Source organism: Spea bombifrons, chromosome 1 (genome assembly GCF_027358695.1).
Source record: "Spea bombifrons isolate aSpeBom1 chromosome 1, aSpeBom1.2.pri, whole genome shotgun sequence".
Taxonomy (NCBI): domain Eukaryota; kingdom Metazoa; phylum Chordata; class Amphibia; order Anura; family Pelobatidae; genus Spea; species Spea bombifrons.
Window position 1 is genome coordinate 7,273,488 of NC_071087.1, and position 13,320 is coordinate 7,286,807.

Sequence of the window (13,320 nt, forward strand, 5' to 3'; positions counted from 1 at the left end):
GGAACAATAAACCTCAGGTTGCGTAACTATCTCAATAAACCTTTTTAGTGGAAAATCCAGAATTTAAATAGTATTAAAAAGTATATATTTTTTTTAAAGAATGGATAAATATTGCATCTCTAGCTGCTGGAATATAACTCCTTTTGTACGCAAGCGACAGAGGGTCTAAATTATGATAATATCCTATTCATTTTAAATGCTGGTACATTTCAGATAATTGTGTTAACCCTCTGCATGGGTGGGCTGGTGATCACATGGCCCCCTGGCACTTTAGGACCAGCGGCCACCTGATGTAGACAGCCGCATGGTTGGTGTTTATGCTCCCGCAGAGTGCCGGCTGGACACGCGTCAGCAGATTGGGTGAGTATAGGGTGCCAATGGCCATCGGCCCACCAGGCACTTGCCCATGTGACCCTCTGCATCACATATACGCCTATGGAATATTGGCAAATGGTTGTTCATTAAAGATATATTGGTCTTCTTGGTCTTCAGGTGGAAAATAAGAGGACATCATGAGAACCAACTTGGTCAACCTGAGTTCCTCCTTATTCTGGTGGTAGATTTATCGATGAACCCAAGTATATTTAGCGAAGAACAGAGGTGCTGATTCTCGGTATTTAGGTCACTAGGTTAACCTGTCAGATACATCAAGGCCAGACTCATCAAAGTCTGCTGAATTTTGCTTGTCCAAAAAAAAAGCAGATACCTTGAACAAAAAAGCCAAACGCCTCAAGGTCCTCGTAATCCACCAGAGCCAGCTAAGACCTACTTGTTCCGAACAAACATTATCTGTTCCTGGAAACACTCCGCCGACAAGAATAATGACTCTTGGCTTTGTGATCTGTAAACATACTTCCAGAGATTGATAAGTTATTACAGAAAACATAAAGTTTAAATTTATGAAGATATACCAAGTAAGGGAGTTAAAAGATTGAAGGAGTTTCTACGCTCTACAGCTTTCACGCTCCACTTTCCCACTAAATGTCCACCAAACTTTTCTCTACAAATATTTTGGGTAGATATTTAAGGCGAAAAATGTTACCTTATGTTCCAAAGTATGGCTCAGAATTCCTAATAAATTATTGTCAAAAAAAAACTTTTGGGAAGAGGTGGACTATTAGGAACTCTCTTCTCTCTAGTGTCCAGGCAGTTGCCCCCTGGGCTGGTATGATTTAAAGATTTTAGGCTACTACCTGAAGCTTTTTCTGAGTGTTTCATAGCAATTTTGGAGTAGACACCAGGATGTCTAGACTAACAAGAGCTGTAGGTGGCGATTCCTTGGTGGTTAAATCATTTTTGGGGTTTTCTATACATTGTGTGTGTCTCATGTCCTGTGCAAGGTGTCGTTTGGGCTCCTTTATTATGGGGCCACTTGGTTTGATGTGCCCCCCACCGGTATAAATGTTGTTAGCCCACCATATGGCTATGCAGCTGCTGTGGTCAGATTCCCCAAGTATTAGGCCCAAATGAATTCTTCTGATCACAAACATACGTTTTCTTTTTTATTTTCAGATATTTTTTTTTTTTTTTAATCACATAAAAATTTTGGACATTTACCACCGTAAATTCAACGTCATCGTAACTCTTTTAACCTTCTGATTCTTCACTTATAACACGAATACCAAATATTTCACATATATATCACATTTTCTCTTCTGCACGGTATACCACGATGAAAACAACCCCCCCCCCCAAAAAAAAACGCAAGTAAAATCATAACTCTTCTAAATAATTACACCTATATATCGGTTTCTCTGAGCCCACAGCAGTCTGTAAGGTCGTACATTTGATATTCAAGTTCTGTCAAGTCATTGGAAACAGCCATGGAAATGGATTCGACTTCGCTCTTGTAGGCAGCTGTAACGTTGCTCTTACTCGAGCCATTCCTGATTTTATTTGAAAGATTGTTCATTTTTTCTTTTAGTTGAGTAGACGATCTTTGAAAAGGAGAAATGATTTTCCACCCTTTGAAATCCATGGCCTTCCTCTTGACGTTGACTCCTCGGTTCCCAGGGTTAAATATGAACGAGGAGTTCATGGAGGAGAAATTCGTATGGCGTTCTCCGTCGGTTCCCTTTCCGGAACTAGTCATAGATGTTCTCCACTGGTGGTCGTAAACCCTCCAGAGCGGTCTTCGTCTTCTCCGGCACTGACATCTCAACAGCCTGATGAACGCTCTTTTGAATTCCTTGCTGGAACATGGGTATATAATAGGATTGACGCAGCTGTTAAAGTATCCCAGCCAGAAGATCACCTTGAAGACCGACTCTGATGGTTTCAGGGATGGAAAGAAGGACCCTGAATAAAGAAAAAAAATAATAATAATTAATTTTTGAAAACTTAACTAAATTTCAAAAACTAAAAACAACTAAAAGTATTTTTTTTTAGGAAACTATTTTTAAATGAAAAATATAAAACGATCAATACAGAAGTCCTACTTGGTCAAACCCATTCCTCCTCTATAAAAAATAAATACCCTCCAGATTAGAAGGGGGGGTGTCACCGTCACATCATTTCTCCTGGATAAATTTATTTCTTGAAATTAATTTCAACTTTATTAAAGTTTTTGCTTGCCGATCAGATAAATAGGTTTAGAGATATTCAGCTGAAAAGCCCATCTAATGGAGGCTGAGATCTTTGCCTGAATATCTCCAATTATCACAATGTCTACCAGAACCTATAATCGTCTATAATCGGGAACTTCAAAATAGGGCAGAGATGCAATAAGTTAATTAAAATAAAATAAATAATAATAATAAAAAATTATCACGCGGCTCCCATGTTATATACAGATCCTTATGTACTTATTACACGGGGTTAATTAGCGTATCAAACTATAATATAGAATTTAGTAAAATCGACCGATCCATTCTAAGTTTTGAATGCTGGATTATTTTATTTTCAACCACGGAAGGGACTCTAGATACACATATTCGAGAGCAATAGAGAGATCATTCCTAGAAAAACATTTTTTAAATCCATGTTTTGTGATAAATACATATGGTGCCAACATTCTATTTTGAAGCTGGTTTTATACTTTTATGCCCATGGGTGGAAACTGGTTTAGACACCATAAAAATGCTTTATAATAAATTAAGATTTGGTTCCCTATATTTTTGGTCTTAATATTATCTGCAATATTACTGACTAAACATAAAAAATAAATAAATGTAATGAAAAGAATTAGTATATACCGAATCACACGGGCCATTCCTATGATGTAAAAGTACGTTTGATGACAAAACATTAACCAACTAATATATATCGTCAGACACAGTAAACTGTCCCTTTAAGGTTTATTAGAGACACAACCAGAGAAACACTCAAAGCGATGGCCCCCAAACAGACCCCTTACCAGCCCTCTCCTGAACACAAAGAACGGGGAGACCGGGATAACCTCATTCGAAGAGTATGGGAAAGAGGGCACCCGCGTTAAAAATAAGTTTGGCTAAGATTAGGATAAAATACATAATGGAATTTTCGTGCCTCCTAAAATAGACATTTTATTAGGGCGCGTATCCTTAAAATGGTACCATTTGTTGATATAAAGATCATGAAATTATTGTACACTTACTGCTTGTCATCTTTCCGTACAGTACACAAAACTCCTTGTTAACCCCTTAAGGACAATGGGCGGTCCCCAAACCCATCGAAAACAATACACGTACAGGCTTTGTCAATAAGGGGTTAATACCCTCTTATTTCTTATCTACGGTTCCAGTTGGATATATATTAGATAGATAAGTGTTACTGAATAGAGTTGCAGCTGTGGGTATAGAGGGCTGGGGCTTTGTTATCAAAAAAGAGTATTTTTAAGTATCAAATTTGTTTTTTAATGTTGACTACCCATATATCCCATTGTACAGCGCTATGGAATATGATAGCGCTATATAAATAATAATATTATTACGCTTGGATGCTATTCTACCTCCGGTACAGTAGGTGGCGCAGGTACTTGTATGGGTTTGGCCAGGATTTAGTGCAAGAAGCGGCCAATAAAAATGAAATTCTACCAGCGTGCTGTTATTATAAACAATGTTTAATTACGTTTTATTATGTATTATGTTGTTTTTGAATAGTTCATAAGCTTTTATGCACTAGGCTGTTTATGTAGAGATGTGTTTATGATTCACATTTCAAAAGAATGCGACCGCTCAATCGTTGTAGTTTTTGGACTAATAACTGAAAAGAATAAACACGTTATTTGTGTGTAAACGATTTTCATGTTTTTTATTCAAATGTAATTAATAGAATTAATACATTTTGTGTCCATATATAGGAGAATGGTAAAAGTAAGTGTACATGGTAAAAGTAAGTGTATACAGAGGCTTACGGCTTAGATATGGCAACAGAAATTGTATATATTATATACAGCCCTACGGAATATAAAACAATAAATAATATATACAGTATATATATATAGATATAGATATATATATATAAAATCCTGAGTGCGCTGCCTCCTGTTATTTTAGGGGTTTCTTGTACTGGACTCAGGCTTCTCCTAGGCCTGAGACCAGTAACATGGGCTATGTTGGTATAATTGTACAAAAACAAGATATACGTTAAAATACCATATAAATTATTTCGGAAACTCTGTTTTTTCCAGTCTTACGATTTTCCAGGTTGAGTCCACATTTTGGAAACGTTGAGCGATGTTTCGTTTTTAACTCTGCTCGGGGTTATGGGCCAGCGACGTGTAAATAGGCTGCAGGGTTGGTGGATATTATATCCTTAGCCATGGAACACCGAGCGTGAGAAATAGAGAAAGGATCCCGACTCTTATGGCTTCCTGTCGGCCAATATGTTGACACTGGGAAGGTTTGGAAGCGTAACATCTTGGGAGCCACAAACCGCATGCGCCACTGTTCCTATATTTTTGGTCAGACGTTCGCTTCCCTAGGACCCTAACAATAACCGTATGTTGTATCCGAAATTAAAATGGCGTCCTTGGAGCGTAGGTATAAATGGGCAGCACACCAGATAAAGTAAATAGGTGGGAGTGAGCAGGAATCTGTCGGAACGGGGAGAGCTTTGGCGGGAGCGGGGAGAGCTTTAGCGGGAGCAGTTGTGGTTAACGCTAGCTCATCGTTCTAACCTCCTGCATTGACCGCGTTCTAGGTTCAGAACTTCGTTCTTCGCTCATGGTAAGTGTCTGCCACGTGGATACCTTTTGTGGTTGTCTTAAGAAATGGGCAAAAGCGCAGCTTAAAAACCTTTTTTTTTTTTTTTTTTGCTTTTTCTAGATGATGACATGATGGAAATGTGTTGATAGGAAGCAGCTTTCCCTCCCCAGGTTTTAGCGCATGCACGGTAGGGGGATCTCAGAGCCCTGTCCCGTCACGTTGCCTTTTCGGGCTGCGCCGCGCTCCTTTACAAGATAAATAGACGCTTGAAGTGTTGCTCCGATTCTTTTTCATAACATGCCAGCGATAAAAATCCATGTTTGTTCTTATCTGAATTAAACAAACCCATGTGTGTTGACGTTGGCTGTACCCTTATTGGAAAGGCTTGGCCGAGGCGTAGAAATGCAAGGAGAATGTATTTTAGTCCTATTTCAATTTTTACCTTTAATATTTTTTTTTTATAAGTGCTTCACGGAGTTAACGGGGCGCGCCGCTCGTATATTTAAGTGAAATAAGTGAATCCATTAATCACGGACCCCCTTTCGTCAAGCTGGAGTCCATGATAGGTGAAGCCCGCCGAAGTCGATGGGCGTAGTGGCAGCCAATTGTGTTGTGTGTTGTTCAGCTAGAATACATGCAATTGGTTGCTGCTTCTCCCATTGAGTTTATTGGGAGCTCAGTTTCATTAAAATGATTAAAAACTATTAAAAAAATATTTTAAAAAAATTGAGGCCCAGTCCCTTTAACAGATTAACCGCCTGGTCTCGTCTTAGATTCAGAAGCCATATTCCTACCCCACGCAAGTTTACATTCCTTCACTGTATTAACCTCTACCACTTCTGCTGAAAGGCTGTTCCACTTATCTATCACCTATTCTGAAGGTGACAAATGTGTCGTTATATGGACCATTCTATTATAGATATTTGGATTGTCATTATTATTCTTATACTTTTGTAAACATGATCAAAAAAACACATAGTTTGATCCTTTGTAACCGTAGCTCAACCTCTTCCCCGACCCAACTAGTAAACCCAGAGTCTCGAGTTAAATCGTGGGATGTTAGAAATGTCGCTATAGAAACCGTAATTCATCTTATCGTGGCTTTGCAAGAAAAAAGGTGTCCTTGGCAAGTAAAAGCCTTAGTGTGTAGCGATGCGGACATCTTACAGATGGCACCGAGGTGACCTGTGATGTCACGAAGCAGAGCGCCGCCATATGATGTCATATCCCAGTGTTCTGCTTTAATACATCATACATATAGCTGGACGCGGATGGTCCTGGCCTCAGTCCCTCCACACACCCCAGAGAAGGTGCCCTGCTTTGGGCACATGAAATGTTGGAGGATACGCATATATTTAGCTCATTCAGCACATGGAAACACTAAAAATGTAGGATTTTTTTTTTATATTAATGGTGCTATTTTGTTCTGTCACATTTAACACTTTTGGAAGTAAATGCAGTATTAGAAACATGTCTCATAGTGTTCAATGCCCTCTTTTTATATTTTTAGGGAATGCTTAATTGTCACCTCTAAATGAATTTATTAAAAGAAAGCTTTTATATTTATTATTATTATTATTGTTCAATATTCTCTCACAGCTTTATTCGGTTTCAGTTTATAGACATTTCACGTTCTTGATGCCTAAGCAATTTTATTTAAAAACACAAGTAAAACTCTTTAGGGTCCTTCACACAAACTTTGAACTACAATAAATGCTGTCATAAGCGAGCAAAAAATAAATTATTAGAGCGTACAAAAATCAATTGCATGAACTGAACCGCAATATGGTCAGAAGGCAGTATATTTTTCTACCATTCTTATTGCCACGGTAACACCGCGTCCCATGGTCATACCTGGGTTGGCCTGGCGTCTCGGGGTGAAGGGCTGCTTCCCTGGGTCCCCTGATCACTTCTCACTTTCCCCAGGCAAGGGGAGGAGTTTTTAGCCCCCCTAATCCCTGCCCACTTTTCCTTCTAAAGAAGGAGGAGGGGCTATCTCTGCCCCATGCAGAGCTGGTCCCACCCATAGGACTGGCTGGCCCCACCCCCACGAAGCCACTACCCAAAAGAGAAGGAAGCTCCCTACCCTGGGAAGTTCTCTGGTATCTCCATGGTGGCCCTCATCTCACATATTTGAAATCCAAAACTGTGGGCCCCTTTGTAGATTTTTGTCAAAAGAAGGGTTTTTGGCAAAAATTCCCCCAAAAAGATAAATTCTCTTGAATTTGTAAACAATAACCATTCAATATATGACTAAGGGGATCACAAAAATCAACCATATGATGACTGCTGTTTTCTAAGTCAGTATAAACTCCGTTTGTAAACTAAATTTCCAATGGCATTCCACAAAAATGTGTTTTTGGCCTAATTTTGAAATATTTTAGCTCTTCCGTTATGTCCAGCTTAGTGCTTTTAGGTTTTAGGGCCAATTCCCACACTCCCCCCCAAAAAAAGTCATTTTGGAACCTGGAGAGTCTTTACGACCCAAAAGTTTTTTTTCATTTTTTTTTTCTTTCAAGAAAAATATTTTGCCTGTTCAAATATGTTCATATTTCCCGGATAACATGACTTCTAGACATAGAGTTTTATTTCTTTAGCCCAGGAGATATCTGGTAATGCCATTAATCTACATCGCTATTCCATGCGGGGGAGGGGGAGGCCGGTCCGATCACGAATCACGAAACGTAGAAAAAACACTTTGTAAACTTCTGTTTTTGATCCTGAAAAATATATATATATATATATATTTTTTTTTAGCATTCAAGCCTTGGGGCTCAGGATTACCCTCGCAGACTATCTCAGGGTTCAATCACACGAAAACACGCACCTCATTTAAAAGCGCTGCCTGAATACACAAAGCCGCGGCTTACGGGTTATGCAGAATGCTAACTCTGGCCAAAAAAATAAAATGGGAAAAAAAATAAAATAATAATAAAATAAAAAGCAAGCGCTGTTAGCTTAAATAGTTTGGGCCTTAACCCCTTAATGAGATGTTAACCTGAAGCAAAGCATATAGTATAGTCAGCTTTATAAGAATTATTCCAGCTTGGAAGAACCCAATAATATTGGAATTCTTTTCATTTTTCTGTACTAATGTAAAGGGGTTTCCATGACAACAATAATAGTTATTATTCTATACCCAGTAACGTATTGTCAAGCAGACTCTGAAACTTATCTGCGTTAATGAGGGCATTTGTATATAGTTTCCCCAAATAGTATAACTTTACTTATGATCTTTGACTACGTTGACCAATAACGTTCCAGTTCGGCTTGAAACCGCTGCCTACACACTCATCATACACGATTAACCCCTTAAGGACGATCCCTAAACCCATTAAAAACAATGCATTTTGAGCCCGTACATGTAAGTCTTTGTCATTAAGGGGTTAAGAACCAATTTAATTGCCCGATCAGGAGAGATGGCTTCTTATTGGGGGGGGGATTTATTTTAAATTAGATTCAGATTCTGTATGTGGGGCGTCAGGATGTCATGCCGTCCGTTTCTCGATCGCAAACCGCCCGTTAAATCGGTAATTAAATGTCCGATCGTTCCGTGTTCCGTCGATGGATTTTCCCGTTCTCTGGGAAGCGTCCCGCGGTGACTTAAAAGGAATCGGGGAATCTCCGCAATTTAAAGGGTTTGATGAATTAGGAAAGAAATACAACGTTCCTCGATTCCACGTACGGAGAGAGCAGCTGCTGAAAGATTTATTGACGGTAGATAAGTGGGAACGTGGAGATCGGATAGCGAGTTACAAAGTATCTTGTAAGACCTTGTCAAGGGTGGGCTTCTGATCTCTTCTAAGAGTCATTAAGCAGGGGCTTTATTAGGGTTTAATTGGACTCCCGTTAAAGAAGGAGATACACTTTTACTGGAAAATCTAAAATAATTCCTTTTTTTTGTTGCCTTTGAGTTACTAAATCGTTTATTTCCTCTGGGATTCATTTACATTTTTATTAGTTTTTAGGATCGAAAAAATACAATATATTCTGGAGGCGGATTGTAATCAAACAAGGTCAATCCCTTAATACTTTTCTGGTCTATTAGACTTTTCTGTTAACGTTTATCATAACAGCAATATATGAATGTTTACACAAAAATGATACTTTTTCTTGCCAACCGGCTTTCTATCCAAACATACAGGTCCGGTCGGGTCATATAATTCCCCACCGGTTACTCCCAGGTCAATCTTTTTATTTGATTTGAATTCAGGAGATCGTGGTGGAGAATAGCTGCCAACATGCCTAAATTCCATAGATGCCCTGGCTGGTTATTTTGCTTAAAGGGAGCTTTGAACAAGCAATGCCTATAATCTGACATCGCGACTGAGCCAAAGGAGCGTTCTGGGGGCCAGATGACCATGTGACGTGAAAAAGATGGCTTCCATGCGGACAGGTCGTTATTGGTGAGCATAAGAGGTTCTACAGTGGGGAATAAAATACTTATTTGTGAATTAATTTGTAAATTTCTTACACAATAAACCAGTAGTTCAGGTTTGGCCCTTCCTCTACAAAGCCTTCTCGATAAGAAAAGCTGCAGTTACCTTGCTCCAGGCTACCCTCGTTGAGCGAACTCTTGTCTGACTCATTTGGGTAAAGGTGGTCCTCAGAAGAGTCTATGTGGATGTAGACTATGACCAAGACGTTATAGTGGGGCATGAGTTTGAATTTAGTGCCGGGGGAATATTTCCTATATAAAGAAAGTTAAATAAAAACCTGTCCCACCAGCCCCTAGCCATTTAGAGTTTTGATGGCCCTATGACAAACGTCCATGACTCTATGATCTGGGAAGCCGAGAAATGATGAGGTCAACAATCACATTGTATTTGTAATGTCCCCAAACGGAAATACGCTCCGTACCACTTTTGGTTTCAAGCGATGTTTCTTCTGTAATACTGAACAATAAAATGAAGAATAAACCCAGCTGGCACGTGTAACGATTCACCTGACGTAACAGCGACAGCTGATAGCCGAGAAACACTACGTTATCCAATTATATGGAAAATTAATCCATTTTCTGTTTGAAATGATGGATAGCCAGAGAAAAAGAACGTTATCTCTAAGAAAGTCAGATTATCTTTCAATTTAATACGCGGTCTACTCCAGTAATAGACTCTAAGTATATCCATTTCTATGAAAGAAGACATTATCGGCCGAATTTCCTTCTGGAGATACATTGTATCAGCTATAACATGTCTACGCCGTCCAAGTCTGTTAATGTCTACAAAAGTCTTATGAATGGCCATTTTGATCACGCCATATTATTTCAATTGTGTTACGGTATCTACGGTGCGGGCTGGAAAATGACAGGATCTACAGACAGATGATATGGATTCTGGGCAGAAGACAGTCCGCTGGGCCAGCCATGCTAAGTGCCATCCATTTTTAATAAGAAAATTGTAGGGATGTGACTGGACAAGGAGAAGAAGTTTAAGAAAAGTTGTGTTCATCAAGGAAACCAAAAGTATCTGGAAATACCTGAAAGCCACCGATAGAAGACCAAGGAATATCCGCTAAAGATATCACCAACAGATCGTTCACAATATAGCTGGTTTTAGTACCAAAAAGTGCAACAAAGCCAGGAACAGTGTTCAGCTGCACTTAGAAATTTCAAGACAGTCTTCTACAAGAGAACAGTTTACAATTCTAACGGGTTCTATCCGTAAACATTCACCCACCTCTGAAAATGAAGCCCCGACAGAAACAATATTTCTACCCTCTTTATTGTCATGATGTTGATGTCATGACTGCTCATGACATCATCATGCCTGGAAATTTATCAGGGTAGGCTACCCGGAGCTTATGCTTTTTTTCATTGGAAGTGGCTTTATTAAGGGGGGCCAGATTAACCATGCATGGAGTCTCAGAAAGCCTTAAGTGGGCAGGGAGTAGGGGGAGAATTGGGCGGGGAGTGGGAGTGGCCAAACACCACTCCCCTTTCTGGGGAAGAAGAAACTGACCCGGAGAAGCAGGACTTGATGTTGGGTCAAACCCAGACCATTCCCAGCTATGGACATCAAAATGCGCCCTAAATGAATTGCAATAAATCATAGATTATTATTAATTATTTTATATATATATAGCGCCATCATATTCCATAGCGCTGTACACGGGGTGGCTTTCCCTAGAAATTAACCAAGTTGCATGACAGTTAATCATTCTAAGGCGCTCATGGCGGACGATTGAAACTTAATACTAAGTTAGCCAGACATCCAAGAATTCCTGTTCCAGCCCTGTATCTATCCACTCATATAATTCATCTTCTCGATGGGAATTTTAACCCGTACCAGTGTAAGTACCAGACGGTTCCTGGGGTTTTTTTGTAAGAATAATAACGTTGGGTTGAGGACACCGCAAACTCTATTGTTCTATTTATGTTAGCGGCTGCTCACTCTTCTGTATTACCATTAATAAATCCCTTCGGATACGAATTGTATTTTCCTAGCTCTGTGGGAATTTGCTATCTGTCTATCAGCATACATATAACGGTGGCTGGGAAAATATTAACCAACCAGCCTGCGAGCCTGTCTAAGGATCTATAGATACCGCCGTGTCTAGATCCAATGCAATCCTAACCACGTCCTATGAAAACTGCCATATTTTGAACCTTCTTATACCTGGGTCCATAAAAAAAGAATTTTACTAATGACAAACGTCCGTAATATTCCAAGGAAGGAATTAAGATTAAGTCAAAAAGCTGTCTAAAACTATTTTATGTTGATCAATCAAGTTCTCGGCTAAGTAATTAATATCAATGGCAAAAAAAAAACATAATAATAATAATCATGTAGGATGTATTCATTTTCTAAAAGTATAAAATCGAGAGTTTTGTAGAACGCATCGCCTACCGTGCATTCCGCCGCCACGGAAAGGGTTAAAGAGATTATATGCTAATTCCATTATTACCGACTGAATAAACAACTGAGAAAGAGTACAAGTGGGAAGGGATTAGTGAGGCTTCACAAAGTGTAGAAATCTACTGTTAAGTACAAATAACTCTTTATAATTGGATTTACATTCTGATTACTTATTGTATGTTTTATTTTCTTTGGTGACGCCCGTACCGGTGGGTAGACGTGAAATTCGCAGACACTGGAGCACTTTGTGTTCTTATTGTGCATATTAACTCGCTCGTGTGTGTGTGACGCAAATGTTTAACTATTTAATTGCCAGAGCGTTGGGAGAAAATTTTTAAATCCCTCTTTGGCCACTTAGGGTTAATACGAATCGAAATGTACGGTATATGCTGAGAATGATGAAAATCTAATGACAAGAGAATTGGCCTCCATTCTCCTGCTAGTAGGAGTTGAGAAGAAGCAATCTGCCTTAGGAAAATACAAAAATATATTTCTATAATATAATGTTTTTTTGTGAGTCCTCATATATTGCTTTATATATCACTGCTTTATAACTATATAACTAACAGTTCCAGGAATTACCCCAAATGAAAAGACCAATAAACGCTGAACCCTTAAAAAAGTATTTAAATAAGTCAATAAAAAATATTTTTTATTTTTTATCAAGAAAATTTTCCAATCCTGGAGACTTTTGACATAAGGTTCTAATAATAATAATAATAATAATAATAATATTAATAATTCTGATAAAAGTTTAGTAATTGCAGAATTCAGAACGGCCACTTGGGGGCAGCAGCAGTCAAACTTTACAAAAAGGAAAAACTCTTAACATTTATATAACTTTTCAGCAAAATGTAAACAAGATCTCATCAAAGGGAAACACACTTTACAAGAAGAAAAGAAGCCCATTAAGCCCACATACAAAATGAGGCTTCTTTTTCCCATTTCTATATCATAATTTTTATATTGATTTCAGGACATTTTTTTCTGCGAAAGAGGAAAAAAAGACATAAAACAAATGTTTTTTTTTGAATTAGCCACATGATAAGTCACAATATCTAATTTAATAAATATATATAGGGCCGCCTGACGCTGGAGCTGGGCATTTACCCTATGCGCCAGACGGCCAGTCAGAATTCCCAACCGTTATACTAATTTATTTTTTTTACATTTTTTGAGGAAATTATTTATAAATGCGATACATCCTTTTTTTTGGTGGGGCTGGTCGTTCAAAGCACAAATTTTTGGCGTTACTTTTGTGTTCTGAAAACTTGGTCTTAAAACCATTTTTGCACTTAGACATTTGTGAGTCTCCCCTTTTTTTCATTATTTTTGCA

At 38.6% G+C, this 13,320-nt stretch overlaps 1 protein-coding gene across 1 annotated transcript in view; it reads right to left on the reverse strand.

Annotated features, from left to right (window-relative positions):
• Positions 1–1,489: 1,489 nt before the first annotated feature.
• The window catches only part of ADRA1D (adrenoceptor alpha 1D), a 71,878-nt gene continuing 60,047 nt past the window's right edge, over positions 1,490–13,320 (reverse strand). Inside the window, exon 2 of the mRNA XM_053458128.1 lies at positions 1,490–2,298. Coding sequence (XP_053314103.1) covers positions 1,739–2,298 — 560 coding nt within the window. The 3' untranslated portion in view covers positions 1,490–1,738. The remainder of the gene's footprint in view (positions 2,299–13,320) is intronic.